Source organism: Ictalurus punctatus, chromosome 19, assembly GCF_001660625.3.
Source record: "Ictalurus punctatus breed USDA103 chromosome 19, Coco_2.0, whole genome shotgun sequence".
Classification (NCBI taxonomy): Eukaryota; Metazoa; Chordata; class Actinopteri; order Siluriformes; family Ictaluridae; genus Ictalurus; species Ictalurus punctatus.
In genome coordinates this window covers 1,179,234-1,193,591 of record NC_030434.2, presented here as the reverse complement: position 1 = coordinate 1,193,591, position 14,358 = coordinate 1,179,234, and the positions used below count along the sequence as shown (strand labels likewise).

The 14,358-nt window shown below is 43.1% G+C and overlaps 1 protein-coding gene across 2 annotated transcripts in view; it reads right to left on the bottom strand.

The window, feature by feature from the left end:
• cacna1c (calcium channel, voltage-dependent, L type, alpha 1C subunit) overlaps positions 1-14,358 on the bottom strand; it is a 317,859-nt gene that overhangs the window by 127,462 nt on the left and 176,039 nt on the right. For both annotated transcript variants that reach the window (XM_017494341.3, XM_047162132.2), the window contains exon 19: positions 7,346-7,460. In XM_017494341.3, coding sequence (XP_017349830.1) covers positions 7,346-7,460 — 115 coding nt within the window. The remainder of the gene's footprint in view (positions 1-7,345; positions 7,461-14,358) is intronic.

Below are 14,358 nucleotides of genomic sequence, written 5' to 3'. Positions count from 1 at the left end.
ATTTTCAGGAACAGCGAGTGATTTCCTAGTGAAGACAACACCAAAACCCTAAAGACAAGTCTAAATAAACAAGGTCCCCCTTGACAGATGACAACTTTGATTTATCCTGTGATTCTGTGTTGGACTCAAAAGAACCTCACAGATCCAGCCACTCCAGCATCCTCATCATAAATAGGAGGTGAGCTCAGTGCCAGACTCCTGTTGGACCTTCCACCAAGGAGCCGAATTAATTACTGCCTGTTTGTGTCTGCCTTATCTCACCTATCTTGAACCACTAAGACAAGTGCTAGATACATCCCTGAACAAGGGCTGAACCCTCTCAACCACGGAAACCTCTGTAAAACCCATACAACAGATGGCTCACCCAACAAGATAGTAAAGTTGATAACGTCAGGAAGGAAGTAAGGACCCCTTTGGAATGAGACCTTTTGCTCTTTCACCCAGGAACCCTGTGTTCTTTTTAATGTACACATCCTGTTACGCCACGGCCAGCAGAGGGCACTGCGGTACGGCCGCTGACTGGTCACGTGACTCTTGTTTTCGTTCACTTTCGTTCGACACTGACTTAAGTCTCTGATTTGCCCCAGGTGTTAATGTCTTAGTTTAATTAGGTTTGTTATTTAAACCCCCCGTGTGACTGCGCACATCGCGCAGTATTAAACTTGGTTTAGTTCGTGAAGTGAGAGAAGTATACGGGTATGTGCTAATGTGTAGCATGCTAGCGGTCGTAGCTAGGGGACCAGAGTGAGTATAGTCCGTAGAGACCGCGCTCCCTGTGTTGTTTATCTGTTTGTTTGTTTCTTGTTTAAACAATAAAGACGGTGACCTGCACCTGCATCCGCCTCCAGTCTCGTTCCGTAACAGAATACTGCGCCTAAAATGCAGAAGCAGCAGGTCGCTATGAGCGCCGCCGAAGAGGCCAGTATTTGGGCGCTTCTCCGTTCTTCCCTGGAGTTGAGCAAACAGCTCACGGAGGACATTTCTCAGTGCAAAGCCGAGCTGCGCGCCGCGTCGTCCCTCACGCCATATACCCCGTCCCCGCCGCCAAGGAGCGACGCCTTGCAACACAGCCAACAAAGTAGCCTGAGCATCTGGGGCTTTCCACTGCAGGGGAGGTACACCTTGCTGTGCAGTCCAGAGGTGAAGGCTGGCCCAGAAATTTTTTTGGGGGGGCAATGAGGACAGCAGAGCTCCAGCCTGAGGCCTACGGGGAGGTCTCAGCTGTGGAGCTCTCACCTGAGGTCAACATGGCGACCTCAGAGGGACAGGCTGAGGAGGCTGTCCCGCTACCCTGCACGGCCGAGGAAGCTGTCCTACTGTCCAGCCCAGCTGAGGAGGCCGTCCTGCTGCCCAGTCCAGCTGAGGAGGCCGTCCCGCTACCCTGCACGGCTGAGGAAGCAGTCCTGCTGCCCAGTCCAGCTGAGGAGGCCGTCCCGCTGCCCTGCACGGCCGAGGAAGCCGTCCCGCTGCCCTGCACGGCCGAGGAGGCCGTCCCGCTGCCCAGCCTGGCCAAGGAGGCCGTCCCGCTGCCCAGCACGGCCGAGGAGGCCGTCCCGCTGCCCCGCCCGGCCGAGGAGGCCGCCCAGCCCTCCAGTGCTGCCGAGGGTGGCACCCAGAGTTCCAGAGCTGCCGGGGGTGGTGCCCAGCATCCCAGGGGCGGTGTCCTGTGTCCCAGTGCCGCCAGGGGCGGTGCTCTGGCTTTCAACCCCGGTGGGGATGCTGCTCTACTCCTCTGCTGCCCGACGGAGGCTGCTTCGCTTTCTGTCGCAGCGAAAGACAGTTCGCACAGGGGCCCAGGACCCCCGTTGGAGGGGAGTTCCTGGTGCTCCGGGAGGAGCACCCTTTGGAGGGGTGTTCTGTTACGCCACGGCCAGCAGAGGGCACTGCGGTACGGCCGCTGACTGGTCACGTGACTCTTTTGTTTTCGTTCACTTCCCGCTTGGACACTGACTTAAGTCTCTGATTTGCCCCAGGTGTTAATGTTTTAGTTTAATTAGGTTTGTTATTTAACCCCCCCGTGTGACTGCGCACATCACGCAGTATTAAACTTGGTTTAGTTCGTGAAGTGAGGAAAGTATACGGGTATGTGCTAATGTGTAGCATGCTAGCGGTCGTAGCTAGGGGACCAGAGTGAGTATTGTCCGTAGAGACCGCGCTCCCTGTGTTTGTTTATCTGTTTGTTTGTTTCTTGTTTAAATAATAAAGACGGTGACCTGCACCTGCATCCGCCTCCAGTCTCGTTCCGTAACACATCCCAAATCAGAACACTCCATATAGCCTACAGGCACAATGACTGTGAAAAGTAATACATTTTTAAAACAACTGCAATCATCTATTTTTATGCCATGTTTTCTTCTGAACTTATCATGCTTATAATCACAAAGTTGACACTAATTGTTTGATTTATTTAGCATGCATTAGTATAGTACTACTAGTATGATTATTGTGGCTGATTATTAGAAGTGTATTTAACAACAGCCAGGATATGTCTTGTGTGGTATGTATGTTTGTGTTTGTTGAATGATTTCCTGAAGGACGAGAGTACCCTTCACCTTTTTTGTAAATATTTGATTATATCTTTTCATGTGACAACACTGAAGAAATGACACTTTGCTACAATGTAAAGTAGTGAGTGTACAGCTTGTGTGATAGTGTAAATTTGCTGTCCCCTAAAAATAATTCAACACACAGCCATTAATGTCTAAACCGCTGGCAATAAAAGTGAGTACACCTCTAAGTGAAAATGTCCAAATTGGGCCCAAAGTGTCAATATTTTGTGTGGCCATCATTATTTTCCAGCACTGCCTTAACCCTCTTGGGCATGGAGTTCACCAGAGCTTCACAGGTTGCCACTGGAGTCCTCTTCCACTCCTCCATGACAACATCACCGAGCTGGTGGATGTTAAAGACCTTGTGCTCCTCCACCTTCCATTTGAGTATGCCCCACATATGCTCAATAGGGTTTAGGTCTGGAGACATGCTTGGCCAGTCCATCACCTTCACCCTCAGCTTCTTTAGCAAGGCAGTGGTCGTCTTGGAGGTGTGTTTGGGGTCGTTATCATGCTGGAATACTGCCCTGCGGCCCAGTCTCCGAAGGGAGGGGATCATGCTCTGCTTCAGTATGTCACAGTACATGTTCGCATTCATGGTTCTCTCAATGAACTGTAGCTCCCCAATGCCGGCAGCACTCATGCAGCCCCAGACCATGACACCCCCACCACCATGCTTGACTGTAGTCAAGACACACTTGTCTTTGTACTTCTCACTTGGTTGCCGCCACACATGCTTGACACCATCTGAACCAAATAAGTTTATCTTGGTCTCATCAGACTACAGGACATGGTTCCAGTAATCCTTAGTCTGCTTGTCTTCAGAAAACTGTTTGAGGGCTTTCTTGTGCATCATCTTTAGAAGATGCTTCCTTCTAGGATGACAGCCATGCAGACCAATTTGATGCAGTGTTCGGCATATGGTCTGTGCACTGACAGGCTGACCTACCACCCCTTCAACTTCTACAGCAATGCTGGCAGCACTCATATGTCCTTTTCCCAAGCACAACCTCTGGATATGATGCTGAGCACATGCACTCAACTTCTTTGGTCAACCATGGCGAGGCCTGTTCTGAGTGGAACCTGTCCTGTTAAACCGCTGTATGGTCTTGGCCACCGTGCTGCAGCTCAGTGTCAGGGTCTTGGCAAGCTTCTTATAGCCTAGGCCATCTTTATGTATAGCAACAATTCTTTTTTTCAGATCCTCAGAGAGTTCTTTGCCATGAGGTGCCATGTTGAACTTCCAGTGACCAGTATGAGGGAGTGTGAGAGCGATGACACCAAATTTAACACACCTGCTCCCCATTCACACCTGAGCCCTTGTAACACTAACGAGTCACATGACACCGGGGAGGGAAAATGGCTAATTGGGCCCAATTTGGACATTTTCACTTAACGGTGTACTCACTTTTGTTGCCAGCGGTTTAGACATTAATGGCTGTGTGTTGAGTTATTTTGAGGGGACAGCAAATTTACACTGTTATATAAGCTGTACACTCTGTACTTTACATTGTAGCAAAGTGTTATTTCTTCAGTGTTGTCACATGAAAAGATATAATCAAATATTTACAAAAATGTGTGGGGTGTACTCACTTTTGAGAGATACTGTAATATCCAAACAGTAACCTTCCAGAAATGGAAGTCTATTGATCAGACAGTTTTCTCCAATTCTGTTGTTTCCACCTTAAGCAATCTGCATCCCTCATCTCTGGAGGAGAAAGTTCTGCAGTTAAACTCTGCTCTTGCTTCTAATCCTGACTTTTACTCCCCTAAGGTCACATAAGGTTACATTCACCTGCTCTGCTCGCTGGTATAATGACAATCTGCACACTAGAAAGGCTGCTTGTTGGAAAATGGAGCATAATTGGCACCTTCTGGCTTGAATATCTACTATGAAGCATGGAAGGATCTTCTGGGTGATTACAGAGCATTAATGGAGACTGAAAGATCATCTTATTTCTCTCAGGTTATTGTAAACAATCAAAGAAATCCCAGACACTTGTTCCAAACCATAAACAGATTGCTTCAAGTTAATAATGTTACTACCTTGCCTCTTTCTCAGCAGCTACGTAATTTTTTCTTCAGTTTTTTAATTCTAAGATTGATAATGTTAGCAAACAAATTTCTGTTACACCTGACTTAGCCACTTCACTCCTTCGTCTGTCTGGGTTCGCTGGTGTTTCTTTCATTCATTTCTCACTGCTTGATTCTGGGGCTCTCACAAGGGAGCTATCCAGCATGAAATCAACCACTTGATTGCTCTGTGCCCACTGGTGTTCCTCAGGGATCAGTATTAGGCCCTTTACTTTTCAATATTTATCTCCACTTGGGCATCTGCTGCGATCACTCGGCCTCCATTATCACTTTTATGCTGACAATATCCAAATCTACATTCACTCAAAATCTGGTGAAAACCGTTTGTTTTCTTTCTGACTGTATTTCTGAGATAAAAAACATGGATGAACAATAATTTTCTGTGCCTGAATAGCGGTAAAACCTAAGTTATGCTTATAGGTTCCTGTCAGTGCTAATAGACAACTGCTTGAAGCGGTGTGTGTGTCCCAAATCGTGTAGTTACCGTCTGTATAGTAGCCGAGATACATGTATTTTTCCTCACTACAGGCCTATAGTAGGAAAGTATGCGATTTGGGACACAGCCGAACTCTCTTGTTCGCCGTAAAACGTAAAACTGCCGTGTGTGATCGTGTCCTGTCGCAAAATGCGGTGAAAACTCCCACACAGCATTCATAATGTGATTAAGGTGTTTACATGTCACTACTACACATACAGGAGTATTCCACCTGTCTTAAATAGATTATTGCTTACTTCGATTATGACCTTAATTAGATTAAGGTAAGTAAAAATTGCTGTTTACATGGTATTTTCTTAATTAGAGTATGGTCTTAATCGGATTAAGAGTGGATTATTGTTGTCCATGTAAACACAGCTACAGTTTGCAATGCATTCTTTGTCTCACGTTATCGTCTCACTATACCTTTGTCTACGCTGCTGTATTTTGTCTTTGCCACAGTGTTTTGTTTCCTAGTTGTAGAGTGTTTCGTATATTTGTTTGTTATTAAATGTTTAAGAATCTGCCTTTGCTTCCGTTTGTACTTTGAAATGTGACAAAAACCTTTCTAAACGAAGCGAAGGTTAAATGAATAAGTTGATGGTTCATTCAGGCCATGGTCTGTGAAATAGCATACAGTGCTAGAAACCTGGAGCTTCATTCACTCTCTGCTCAAAGCCATTTTCGAATTCGGGTGAAGTCAGAGCTGGCTAAATTGATCTTTGATCAAGTGCTAGTTTGGATGCATTTAGAAATAACGTGTTTCTTACTGTTTTGCACTGTATTGCTTCTTTTATAGCTAGAGTTTTGATTCAAAGCTAAGTTATATTTAGTTCTTATTTTAAATCAATTATTTTAATTGGTATTTAAACTGTATTTTATTATGTTTGACTATTGGTTGCTATAGTTTAGCAGCCAATACTGTATTTGGAATTTTAACTTTTTGACCAATCTAAGACCACTATAAGTGTCTAAGCACACCCCTGCCATCAAAGCTGATGTATTTTGTAGCTGTTTGGCAAATCCCTGGGGGCTTCGGTTACTAGAGGTACATTTGATTTCTTCTGTTTTGGTGTATCTCTCATACTAAATATTTTTAGATCTTCAAACAAAATATAACATAAAACAAAGGCAACCTGAGTAAACACACAATACAGTTTTTTATTATCATTTTTTTTATTGAAGGGGAAAAAAAAGGTTCCAACAACTTGTGAAAAAACAAATTACCCCCTTAAAATTAAAGTCTTGGTGTGCCACCTTTAGCTGCAATAAATGCAACCAAATGCTTCAGATAACTGGAGATCAGTCTTTCACTTACTTCTAGGACTAGGACTTACTACTATGCTTTGGATCACTGCCTTGCTGCATAATCCAGTTGTGCTTGAGTTCAGTCAGCTTACAGACTGATGACTGGACACTTCCTTTAGGATTTTCTGGTAGAGTGCAGAATTCATGTTTCCCTCAATTACTGCAAGTTGCCCAGGAAGGTTGGCCATGTTTTTTGGAAGGTTGTTCACTTCTGGGAAGGTTCACTACTGTGCCGAGTTTTTCCATTTGGAAATAATGACTCGCACTGTGGTCTTTCAGAGTCCCAGAGCCTTTGAAATAACTTTGCAACCCTTCCCAGAATTATGTATTTCAATCACCTTCTTCCTCATCATTTCTGGAATTTCTTTCAACTTCAGTATAATGTGGTACTAGGTAAGACCTTTTTAACCAACTGCTGTTGAAAAAGTTCTATTTAAGTGTTGATTTGATTGAACAGGGTTTGCAGTAATCAGGCCTGGTTTCATTTACTCCAGCTGAACCCCATTATGAATGCAGTTTCATAGATTTGGAGAATAAGTAACTACAGGGGCAAATACATTTTCACACAGGCCCAGTTGGTATTGGATAACTTTTTTTGCTTCAATAAATAACACTATTATTTAAAAACTGTATTTTTTGTGTACTCAGGTTTCTGCAACAATTTAATATGAGATATACACAAAAACAGAAGAAATCAGGATGGAGGCAAATATGTTTTCACAGCACTGTATGTGTTTCCCAGTCTGACTCTCTGCATTATGATTATAGATTGAACTTATGGTCTGGTACTCTGACAAAATCTATCTATTCTGACCAAGATTTTTAAAAGGCCTTAACAAAAGGACTCATTCAACTGGTCTGGTTCTCTTAATAACTAGTATCATGTCTCTATATAGGTATGAGAGTGAATATAACTTGCCTTGGTGGTTTTTGGAGTTTCTTCATTTGAGGTAATTGATTTCATTTCAATCTTTTCTTCTTTTTTCTCAACTGGAAGTTTCTCATTGCCTTGCCACTTCTCCGGACTAGCCATTCTGTGACACAAAGTATGGTTTCAATAACACAATATAGGATGCCATTATACCACTCCATACAGATGAGTAATTCACAGTATACAACTGGAAACTAGCTTTAAATTTCAATATAATGATTTAGAATGTATAAACTGTTCTATAATCATGTAATAGTTGTATTTTTTAATTTAAAAAAAAAAGATAAATTATTAATTTATGTCAGATTGCAGCAATTGCAAAAAAAAAGTTTACATTACACACCCACAGTTATTTCATTTGTTTGTCAAGTTTCCTGTTGGTCCTCTACTGAATTGTTGAACTAATTGACTACTTTAGATAAAAAGATGCAGGCTATTTGACGGTACCTCGAATAGTAAAGGCTACAGCAGGGGGGAGAGCTTTCGCTTATAGAGCCCCACAGTTATGGAACAGTCTTCCTATTAGTGTTCGGGACTCAGACACAGTCTCAGTGTTTAAGTCTAGGCTTAAAATGTATTTGTTTAGTCAAGCCTACCCTGACTATATTCTGTTCTACTACTTCGCAGTCATAATAATCTTTTTTCTCCCTCTCTCCTTTCGCCGAGCCCCACACGAATTTATGGAGATACTAGAGATCCAGATCCTTTCTGCCTCTGGATGGAGCTCAAATCTTCTCTAATTCCAGACTGCTGGGACTACAGCTGCTCCTAAGGCCATACAGACTTCATATAAATCCATAATGAACTTTTTCACATTATCTGTTGTTACCCAGATGAGGATGGGTTCCCTTCTGAGTCGGGTTCCTCTCAAGGATTCTTCCTCTTAAAACATCTTAGGGAGTTTTTCCTTGCCACCGTCGCCACTCAGTGGCTTGCTCAGTTGGGATAAATTCACACCTTTAATATCTGTATACCCTGTTGATATTTCTGTAAAGCTGCTTTGAGACAATGTCTATTGTAAAAAGCGCTATACAAATAAAACTGAATTGAATTGAATTGAATTGTCCTATGTAACCTGCTGTTCTACTTCCTTACATTGTGAACTGCTTGGGAAGTTTCCTCCAGAGCTAGTGGAGACCATATTTCCAAGTCATCATGATTGTTGAAATATATCCTGATAGTGCAAAATTGAATGACACTCATAAATTTAGCTGTTACCATACTTTATTGATAATGCAAATGAATCAAGGTATTCAGCCTGTTCTCAGCTGAGGATTAGTACTGCTCACAAAAAAGATCCCTTAACCTCCAGACCCCTGATCTCAAAATACAGGTAAGAAAATGTTTGGGTTATGCATGTGACCCTGTTACCTGAGAAGGGAACGAAACATTGCGTTAGCTGAACACTGTGGGGAATCACCCTTACACGTGACCGATATCTGAAGCTTGTGTAACATCATGCCTATTTATTGGGATTGGCCCTACGCATGTTGGGGATAGAAACGCCCTCATCGTAGTAGAATCCATATAACCCGTAGAAAAGTTGTCCACTGCACTGGAGAAAGCATACTTTTGTGAGGTTCAACCTGAGCCCCAAGCTCTTCATATGAGCGAGAACAGTATCTTGATGAAACTAGCCTGAAGTGAAGAACCTAATATTGGTATGCATTGCCTCCAAACGCAAACCTCAGGAACTTCATGTGACTGCCCAATATTTCTATGTGGAAATATGCAACTTTTATATCTAGTGTCACAATCCAGTCCTCAATCTGAATCTGTGGAACGATAAGTTTGGGCACCCGCATCTTGAACCTGTATGTCCGAAGAGTACAGGTCAGATGATGCAGATCTAAAATTGGCCACATACTGCTCTCTTTTTTTGCGGACCAGGAAATAACGGCTGTAAAAACCTCCCTCCCTCAGGGACAGGGGTACATGTTCTATGGCCCCTTTGTCCAAGAGGGATCTTACATCCTGTACTAACGTCAGGCTCTGCTCTGTGCTGACTACTGTGGTGAGTGCACCTCTGACCCGTGGGGGTCGAGCTGGACCCGTTAACCCTTTTCTTTGGTAGACAGAACCCATGGAGACACATTTGGCAGTAGTTTCCATGCTGCCAGATGCTCTTTTAGTGACGTTAAATTTTCCACATTCTATTGGAGGTAAACCACAGATTTCCGTTGCCCTGTGACAGCTTGCTGACCAGAGAACACTGAAAACTTGGGGCAGCCTTTTCTAGGGGAGGCCCTACAGTAGTACTGGGGGCTAACTGCCCTAACAACCTCATGTCCCCTGAAACATCCCTCCACGGCCCCTCAGGACTGCTCCTCCTTTGTCTGTTTGGCGCCTCCTCCCCTGCAGGGGGAGGCGGACTGCCGTACTCACCCTCTGTGCCTCCCTTGCACTAGCACTGGCCCAGGCTCCATTCGTGGATGCCTGGGTGAACTTGACACAAGAGGGATGGAACTGGCTGAATGCTGCTGTATGTCAACCTCACTTAGCAGGTCTGCTTGGTAGGCCTGCAACACTGCCATTGTCTGCAGTGATCCACAAGCCTTGCAGTTTTCTGCAGTGTGAGGGATTCATTTTCACTGGGGAGAAAAAAGCTCATCCAGCCTTAGTAATCTTTTCAAGCAGCTCTTTATATGCTGCTCTCAGTTTTTAGCACACCCTTCTGGCTCTTTGGAGTCAGAGAGGAATTATTTTAACAATTTTTGTGTGTGTGTGTGGGTGTTTGGGTTTTTTTTTTATCTTTTTTTGGCTTTCCATAGTGGAAGGAGGAGTCACGATGCAAGCTCCAAAATCCAGCAGAGAGCCAGACCCGGAAGACAGAGCAAGGCTCTGAAACCCAACTCACTTCGGCCGAGAAGAGCGCGAGTCGTGAGCGGAGCTGCCTAATTGTAATGCATTCAGAGTCAGACCTCTCGAGGGCTGTCGTGGCATGCTCCAATCCTAGACATTTCACACAGAAAGTGTGCAGTCCTCCCCATGATGAAATGGGAGCAAGGCCTAACACACTTCCTGAATTCTCTCACACAAACTTTTCTCTCTTTTTTTTTTAAGGAACAGAAAAGAAAAGAGATTTTTCTCTTTTTTTGGAAAAGATAGAGAGGAAATGAAGAGTCTTTTTGCGAGTGTTACACAAACTACCGACATGCAGTCTCGCTGAAGATAATAAGGCTCATGGCGCGGTTCACAGGTATTGTTTATATATCACACGACACGCATAATTGCAATGTCACCTGTTAACAGCAGGCCTATAAATAGGCATGATGTTACACAAGCTTCAGATACCGGTCATGTGTGAGGGTGCTTCCCCACAGCGTTTCAGCTAATGCAATGTAGAGTTCCCTTTGAAAGGGAACTGAACTGGACCCAAGATGCTACAATCACTAAGCAGGCAGCCTGGTTGAGTAAACTTCCAGATAATGAGACCAAGCAAACAACAAATCAACACACTCTGTGTAACCCAACTAGAAGTACACATGTTGACTGTAAAAGTAAGACACAATGAAGGAAATGAAAGCCATGGAGAGACAGATTGTCAAGGCTGTGGTAACAGAGGGCGTAGATGTCACAAAAAGAAGTAAAGTGGAAAAAGTTAAAAAAAACAAAAAAAAAACAGAAGAGATCAAGCGGGTTTTTATTGTCATTCCTCCATATAGCTTGTATACATTGGAACAAAATGAAATTTCTTCAGGACCACGGTGCAACACGGAACAGTACGCAAGACTACATATAGTGCAAATACACAAAATTGTGAGACAAGTGCAAAACAATAAATACACGGAACAAGACAATGAATGGACAATGAATACACAGGACAATAGATCCAAGTTGGCGTAAGCTGCACGTAACATTCACCATATTAGTGGACCTGTAGTTGTTACTGCGTGCTACTGTGTTGCCATCTTGGATACTTATCCAGGTACCTGAGGTACATGTGGCAGTGAAAGAAGATGAAAGCAGGTAGGAGAAGAACTGGATTGAGAAAGTGTGGAGTGTGGAGCAGAAAGCATGAAAGTTAAAAGGAAGATGCTGATGGGGAGCATGGAGGAGGAGTTCATTGGAACTAGAGGACAAATTGAGTATGGCAAGATTAGGAAGAGGACAAGGGTGCTGCCACTCCAGACAGGGCAAATGGATTTATAAAAGAGGTTCATAGAAGAAATGGCTTAAGTAAAACAATGTAAAGTTGGAGAATGAGGGAGCTGAAGGAAAAGTAGAAAGGTAAAAGAAAATGACTGACATGAAATAGCATCTAATGGGCACTGATTATTCCAGAAGAATCAGTCAGAAACTCCTTAATTACACACTTTTCTCAACAGTCAGAATGAGGAAAATATCAAGATATCCAGTCTCCTCTTCAGGAGGTGAAATGCTGCTCCACTGGGTTAAGGTCTGGTGATTGACTTGTCTAAAACCTTCCACTTTTCCCCCCTGATAAAGTCCTTTGTTGAGTCGGCAGTTTGTTTTTGATCATTCTCTTGCTGCATGAGGAAGTTCCTCCCGATTAATTTGATGCATTTCTATGTAAATTATCAGACAAAATGTTCCTGTAAACGTCTGAATTCAATCTGCTGTTACCATCATGAGTTACATCATCAATAAAGATTAGTGAGCCTGTTCCAGAGGCAGCCATGCAAGCCCAAGCAATGACACTACCTCCACCATGTTTCACACATGAGCTTGTATGTTTTGGATCCTTTCTTTCTCCACACTTCGGCCTTTCCATCACTTTGCTATCATCTTGGTTAAAGAACTTTTGTGGCTCATCTCTGTATTTGTTTGCGAATTCCAATCTGGCATTCTGATTCTTACTGCTGATGAGTGGTTTGCATCTTGTGGTATGGCTGCTTTATTTCTGTTCTTGATGTCTTCTTCCAACGGTGGATTGTGATACCTTCATGCCTGCCCTTTGGAGGTTGTTGATTCACTGACTGTTGTTTTTGCTTTTTTCTTCACAGTTCTCATAATGTTTTTGTTATCAGTTGTTTTCCTTGGCTGACACAGTCAGTGTCTGTTGCTCAGTACCCCTGTGGTTTCTTTCTTTTTTCAGAACATTCAAATTGTTGTATTCACTATGCCCAATGTTTATGCAAAGCCTCTGATTGATTTTTCCCTCTTTTCTCAGCTTCAAAATTATTTATTTTGAATTGAATAGTCCTGCCCACTGAAATCTAAGTTAATTTGTATAATATTAAGAACCTACTTACTACAGGCCACCCTCAGCATTACAAAACATGGAGGACGATATAACCCAATATGAGCACTAGAGAAATGAGACACCCAACACTGTCTCACTTGGCTGAAAGAGGATAAAACCACAGTATCCCAAACACACTCCCTACACCAGGAGGATAGGATAGGACTTGACTCTTTTTGCAGATGGTGCCATCTACTGCCCAAAGGTGGGATGAAAAGTACTGAATTGACAGTAGTGGACAACAATGAATAAGTAGTCAGGGGTGGAGGAAGCAAATAGGCAGGAGCACAAATATAGATCCCAATGGTGACCGCATTCCTGTAGTATGCTCAACGTAAAACAGCCAACATCTCCCTAGATTCAAGATATGCATTTGGAGTACTGTATGACTCCAGTGGCACAGGGGCCTACTAACAACATCTGGGAAATCAAAAACCTCATGATCACAATTGGAAAAGCCAAAAAGCTAGTGGATCTAAAGGTTTATATATAATTATAATTGGCCCCACCAAATCCACTTCAGAGACAGCAAAAGAAAAAATGCAGACTGAATAAGAAGAATACGTTGAAAGTAAGACTAACTGTGATACATTTAAATCCTTCAAAGAGAAAGCCACAGGAATGTGAAAACAAGGCAGTAATTTTATGAGGTTGTTGGCAGATATTACTGTCTGAGAACGGGAACACTTGAGTACCTAAAGGGCCTCTGCCAAAGGATTTTGCAAGTCAATAAGAATTTATGGACCTACCAAAAGGAGATGGACCTACATAGAGATTAATAGGAGATGGGCAGAGATGAGGGACTGGAAGTGGAATACTAAGAAATAGCCCACAACACGGTCAAATGTTACTTAGAAAAAAGATGGATGTCCATCTCAGGTTTTGCTGATGTAAACGGGTGCTGCATCGAACCAATGTGATAACACAATGCTCAGGAGGCCCCATTGCAAAAGGGGCTGAAGATTCTGTGAAGCAAAGGGTTTCTCACCTCAGAAGTATTAGAAAGTAATGCCAGAATGGGGCTTGGTGCTCACAGAGACAGCCTGTGAATTTGTAGTTAAAGTTGGAAATGACTTTCCAAACATGGTGGCCATTGACTGCTTGGCAAATACAGTACACAGAACTAGCAGTAAAAGCTGTCCTGGGTGTGTGTAACAGCATTTAATTTTTTCATAGCTGTAATCTCTATATCGTCAGTCAGCTAAAAATGCTAGATTGTTCAGGAAGCAGCTTCTGAACATTTGTTGTTGAAATCTAGGCAAATGTTTTCCCATTTATAGGCATCCAGCAGGCTCTCTACAGTAAAAGCTGTGTGGAAAGATTTGCCTGCCTTTGCAGTTAATTTTCAAACAGCCAGTGAAGGCTAAAAACACAGTGATGCTGACACTAATATACACTCATCAGTTAGTGCATAACTTTTAATCTGTACGGCTGTTGTAAGCACTTGACAAGCACAGGCATCATGGAACAGCTGGCTGCAATGAAGGACATTCTGCATGAATTGAAAGGCTTCAGTGCAGAGACTTATCGCTTGTGGATGCAAGTTGCCATATACAGCAAGAAGTTAATGTGTTGATGGCTGTGAAAATGTTGGGTCTAAAATCAGCTAAGAAGACTGAACAGTAGATGTCATTTTACATCTTTAATGGCTTTGAGCTGAGTAATGGAAAGGGGGAAATTAACAGCCAACAATTATAATAATCAGTGATGACAAATCTCAGTAAATGCTTGCCTGAGACAAATCTGGTCTCTCAGCTTTATCTGTTTGATGAACAAGCTTAAAGAATGAACCAGT